The 5,347-nt window shown below is 44.5% G+C and overlaps 1 protein-coding gene across 2 annotated transcripts; it reads right to left on the reverse strand.

The window, feature by feature from the left end:
• Window positions 1-1,201: 1,201 nt before the first annotated feature.
• LOC121917905 (SCAN domain-containing protein 3-like) lies at window positions 1,202-5,045 on the reverse strand. 2 transcript variants are annotated; one of them, XM_042444022.1, is made up of 2 exons: window positions 3,985-5,045; window positions 1,202-1,585 (listed from the first exon to the last, which is right to left on the reverse strand). In XM_042444022.1, exons 1-2 carry the CDS (start codon window positions 4,723-4,725, stop codon window positions 1,352-1,354), a joined length of 975 nt encoding a protein of 324 aa, XP_042299956.1. In that variant the 5' UTR covers window positions 4,726-5,045; the 3' UTR covers window positions 1,202-1,351. The 2 variants fall into 2 exon arrangements, with proteins under 2 accessions (XP_042299956.1, XP_042299955.1); XM_042444021.1 differs by having other exon boundaries at window positions 1,328-1,588.
• Window positions 5,046-5,347: the final 302 nt, after the last annotated feature.

Here is a 5,347-nt window from a genome sequence, read left to right on the forward strand (position 1 = left end):
AGAAGAGGCGAATGTCAATGCCAAAGGCAGTAGAGCACTCAGTGATGCCAAGGTAAAAACTTCCAATGTCGAGTCTGTAATACTGACTGAGATGGGGGGCTGCAAAGCCGGTGTTGGTGTCGAAGCCAGCATCAAAAAAGCCATAATGGATTTGAGGGCTGATGTCGCTGTAAAGACTGGTGTTGGTGTTGAAGCAGACATCGAGGCTAAAGAAGCAATAGGCAAAACAGTAGCTTTAGATTTGTGCTTCTTTTTTGATTTCTCGATGTCGTGATTTCTTTTTGGCTTTCTGGTGTTGCCTTGCCTAGGAGGCAGAGGGCACTTCTTGTAATGCAGGAGACTTCACAGCAGATGGTGTCTGTGATATTGAAGGAGCAGGCTGTATTGCGGTCTATGTTGATGGTCTCTATGTTGAAGCAGAATCAACAGGCTGTGAGGCTGCCAGTGTCGACATCAAGCCTGATGTCGATGTCGAGGGCCTAGATATCTTGGGGATCCTTGGGAGTTTGGAAATAGGAATTCAGCCCAAAGGATCAGCTTGAGAAGAGGATTTATCAGCTACAGAAAGGGAATGTTCCCAACAAAAAATTTTTAAACACTGTGCTCTATTGTGAAGAGTGACAGGAGTAAAAGTTCAAAAATGTGAGCACCGGTTGGTGACATGGCTCTCACCTAAACAAAAAGGGCATTTAGAATGTCCATCGGTGAGGGGAATCTTGTGATCGCAATCAGTGCAGAGCTTAAACAAAGATTTGGAGGCCATCAGAAGCCTAAAAGCAAGGAGTCCATCCAGGCCAAAAGAACAAGAAAAAAACTTGCTTTGAAGCTCTGCAAAAGGCCAATCAGTCAATAAAGAAACAAAAAAATACAGAAAAAAATGAAAGAAAAAAAATTAATCTATCATACACAAGAGGTCTTCTCATTTTTGGAGTAATCCAAAGGACATGTTTCTCTTGCGGTGGACAAAAGAGAACTGAAGGTGGAGCTAGATTGGCGGGATTGGGCATGCTCAGTGCACGGACCGGTGGAATATAACTATGTGTCTTCTATATTCTCTGAACCTTTATTTTACCATTAAGTGGCAAGGCAGATAATACCCTCTTGCTCCTGGATGGGGGGTTGGCCCTGGAGAAGTAAGATAAAGGGCTCAGCATGTACAGTGCACCCACGTCATATGCAGGCGTGCAACATGCGGGTTTGAGCATACTCTCAAACCTGTGGAGAGTCGTGCGGGGCAGCGCGTCACATTCAAATGTATGGGGTGCATACCTGTGGCATGCACCACCACGCCACCACTGCATGCATGAGCCACATTCAAGTCACTGGGGCTCGAGCATACTTGTTTTTTGGCTTATGCGGGGGGAGGGGGTCCGGAACCAATCTTCAGCAGATAACAAGGAACTATGGGAATATATAAAAAGACAGGTTGGCTATTACGGAATAAACAAAATGGAAACTTACCCTGCACAGCATTAACATTGTCAGGCTTGCTGATTCTTCTATTGTCCTGTTTGCAACTCTCTATCTGCTCTGAAATAGGGGGTCCACTTTCTCCTTCAGGTATATTCATGCTTGCTGCTTTGGGCTGCTGAAATTCATTGCAGGATTCAGCAGCAAAATCAATAAATCAAGAAAAAGTGAACAATACAAGTAACTCACAGATTTGGTTCCCATCTCAGCCATCATCCCACTAAAGCAGAGGTGCCAGGAACCCACAGAGGGAAGCATCCCCATTCAAAACATTTTAACCTTAAACTTTAAACAAAATTACTTAAAATGTCCCCCACATTCTCCAGTGAGCTACATTTTTCCTTCTGCGGGATATTTTAGATCCACTTATAAAACCAGGAATTGAACTGGAAATCAATTTCCAATTTGGCAGTCTGGATTTGGGGTGGGCTCCTGTAATTTTAATTCTTAAACCAAGATGAAGTACTGTAAAGCCCCATCAAGTGTGGCACAGGTACCTGTCCTCCCTCACTTTCCAAGCTCCAAATTTCAGCCACAAGGACTCCTTTTATTACAGCCATTGCCTTGTCTCCACACTTTCCATCGGGGAGGCAACAGCCATAGCAACCTATTTGAAAGGTAAACTGCTGTTCCAGGAGATGGAATTTCACCCTTCCGGAGTAAGAAAAAGAATGTGGAGAATGTGGAGGAGCCAAGGGTCACCTAAACATCCTTAAGAGTTCCATCTGATTATTTATTCAATCAATCAATCAATCAATCAATCAATCAATCTTGCCTTTCTTCCAGTATAGGGACTCAAGGCAGTCCTCGCTCAATGCTAGGGAATCCTAGGAATTGTAGTTTTGTGAGAAGCATTTAGCCTTCTCTTCAGAGAGATCTGGTGCCACAATAAACTACAATTCCTAGGATTCCCTAGCATGAAGCCAGGGCAGTTAAAACACTCTCAAAATTGATTATTTCTGCAGTGTGTTTTGGATCTCAGTTGGCAACAGAAGGGTTTGCAGAGAAGTGGTTTGTGGTTTTTTTTTTTAAAATATCAGCCTGGTGAACCTGTGTTAGTTTTTTTTTTATTTTCACAACCAGGAGAAAACGTAATCGGAAAAATTGTGTTTTAAACCATTTGAAATTCTTGTTGTACCTACAGTTACCTTTCATTATATAATTTTCCTCTTTTTAAAAAAATTATAATTCACTTTTCAAATACCTTTTAAAGTCACAAGAGTCCTCTCCAGTTTTCAATCTGGCAATGGCAATTAAAGGTACAGGAACCCTCCCCAGTTTTCAGTCTAGCAACCTTATTTGGAAGTGAGTGCAAGCTGCTCTGAGAACCTTTAGGGCTAAAGGGTGGGGTATACATACTGTAAATAAATAACTCAGGGGCCACTACAAAGAAAGCTCTTCCTTGTGTTCCCCTCAGATCATAGAATCCTAGAGTTGGAAGAGACCCTAAGGGCCATCTAGTCCAACCCCCTGCCATGCAGGGACCCACAATCAAAGCGCCCCTGACAGATGGCTATAGTTCTCTCAAAGTGGTGGGACATAGCAAAAAAGCCTCTGCTGAAGATCTTAAAGTTACAGAAGAGTATCATGAGTGGTGTGGTCTTTCAGCTATCCTGACCCCAAAACAATAAAGCCAGGGGTGGGCAATCGCATGGGGGCCAGGGTCATATTTTCCGCAAAAGCCTCCCCTGAGGGGGCTATACCTGCTCCATTAGAAGCCCAAATATCTCAGTTTCCCTTTGACATCCCTCCCGAAAAAGTGACAGGAAACGATGTCTTCTCATTCCCGGTACTTCTCAATATGGCAATCAGACGTGGCTAGATATCACTTCCTGCCACTATTTTGGGATGAACAGAGGAAAACAGAGATATCTGAGGATACTATAGGGATTTAGAGTGCTTCATGGGAAATTTTTTAGCATATTTTCATGTGTTTAGGGGCACTTTATGCATGTTTCAAAAATCCCACTTTTTCAAATAAATTGAGGGGTGGGGGTTGGAGGGCATTCGGGGTCACAAAAAAAGGATCTAGTGCTGCATGTCCCTGGTTTTAATCTTTGCTGCAAGATTTAAAACCCTACCAAGACTAAATGTTGTTTGCATGAGGACACAAGTTCCCATTAACCCCATCTGGACTGTTCCTCCATGTGATACAACCACGGGTGTGTGAGACCTGTTCTGCATTGGGAGCCTTCTAGCTCTTTTATCACTGCCCTGATTCCAATAAATTAATGCCTCTTTTGCCAAAGGCAATTATCCACATCATGGTGAAATGCCTGATTTCTGTAGCCAGCCAACTACCTTCCAGGTATGTTAAGACTGCAAAGCCCATCACTCCCTATTGTGGATATGAGGTGATGGAGAGTATAGTCCAACATATCTGGAAGGTGCCGAAGATAGGGAAGCCTGGATAATGTTGACAGCACATCTATGGCTGGTAAGTCCAACCTATTCAGCTCCCCCCACTGCACACAATTCCTAAGGTTGTTTTCAGGACTAAACATGGTTATATACCTGCTGTTTCTGTTTCTTAGCCTCTTTCTGCATGAGCAGAAACTCCTCCGTCAGGGCCACTGCTTCAGTGCATGACTCTGGGACAAGTTCTCTGACCCATTTCTGGATTTTTGGTGGCAGGACGGCCAGGAACTGCTCCAGCACCAGTTGCTCTAGGATCTGCTCCTTGGAGTGTTTCTCGACCTTCAGCCACTGGTTGCAAAGCTCCTGGAGGCGGCTGTAAACTCCTCTCGGACCTTTGGCCTGCTGGTAGTTGAAATGCCGGAACTGTTGTCGCTTCTTCTCCCTGTTGAAAGTGTCCCCTCGCAAAATGGCCACCTTCACCTTCCCATAATCATCTTTGTCCCTGGCCTTCAAGCCTTTAAAGAGCTGCTTGGCTTCGCCACTGAGAGCTGGCACTAGTCGGCTCACCCACTCTTCTTTGGGCCACCGGCAGGCCTCAGCCACTTGCTCGAAGGAGGCCAGGAAGGCCTTGGCGTCATCCCATGGGCTGGGCTCTGCCTGTGGAGGCTGTGGGTCACCAGAGTCCAAGCTGGGAGACTCCAGCGTCTCCAAGAACTCCTGCCACTGGTTCTCCCACTCCTCAAGCAGCCCCTTGCCTGGAACCTGGGTAAACTGCTTTTTGGAGGTCCTGTGGAGGAGTTCTTTGATACTCCCAGCCTGAATGATTTGTGGCGCTTCTTCCGATCCTTCGCCTCCTATCCCAGGTTCAAGGACTGAGCTTTCTGGTTCTTCCTTCATTTTAATGACTTGAAGACGTTGAAGGAAAAGACCCCGTTGCCTGTTGCTGCTTCTTCTCCCAGCTGAAAGCTTACCCTCGCAAAATGGCTGCCTTCACCATTCCATAATCTTCTGGGCAATCCAGATCAGGACCTTGATTTAGTAGGGGGTCAAAGGCTATACAGATCAAGACGTTGACTTGACAAGAGGCAACTGATCACAGATAGTCAGATGCTTAATTTCATGCCATGCGGGGGGCTGTCTCAGTGGGGGCCTCTAGACATCCAGAGGGTCACACAGGAAGCCAGGAAAACTCTAAAATAATAGCACGCAAGGGTTTTCTGCCTGTGGAAGAACAAAACATGGGACCAGAAATTAGATGTTGGAGTTAACTAGTTAATTAACTAGTTAAGTTAGTTATTCCTTTGAGTTTCCCCCTCTCATGATTTTACCTAACTCCTTAGATTCTCCAGTTAAAGCTGAAGCTAAAAGTAGAATTTATTGAACTGAGTTGCTAGGACTTGTTAGGGTAGGATATCTATTTCTATAAGATTTGGTCCAACAGGAAAGCTGGCCATCTCAGCAGAAGAGCTAATATAATAATAATAATAATAATAATAATAATAATAATAATAATAATAAT

Source organism: Sceloporus undulatus, unplaced genomic scaffold, assembly GCF_019175285.1.
Source record: "Sceloporus undulatus isolate JIND9_A2432 ecotype Alabama unplaced genomic scaffold, SceUnd_v1.1 scaffold_1564, whole genome shotgun sequence".
NCBI classification, from domain to species: Eukaryota; Metazoa; Chordata; class Lepidosauria; order Squamata; family Phrynosomatidae; genus Sceloporus; species Sceloporus undulatus.

What these genes read in the sequence shown, in the direction of transcription:
- LOC121917905 (XM_042444021.1), bottom strand. Translation starts at nt 4,725, where the DNA reads ATGAAGGAAGAACCAGAAAGCTCAGTCCTTGAACCTGGGATAGGAGGC. An exon ending in CTAAGAAACAGAAACAGCAG is followed by an intron (nt 1,589 to 3,984) that starts GTATATAACCAT and finishes AATGAATTTCAG; the next exon opens with CAGCCCAAAGCAGCAAGCAT.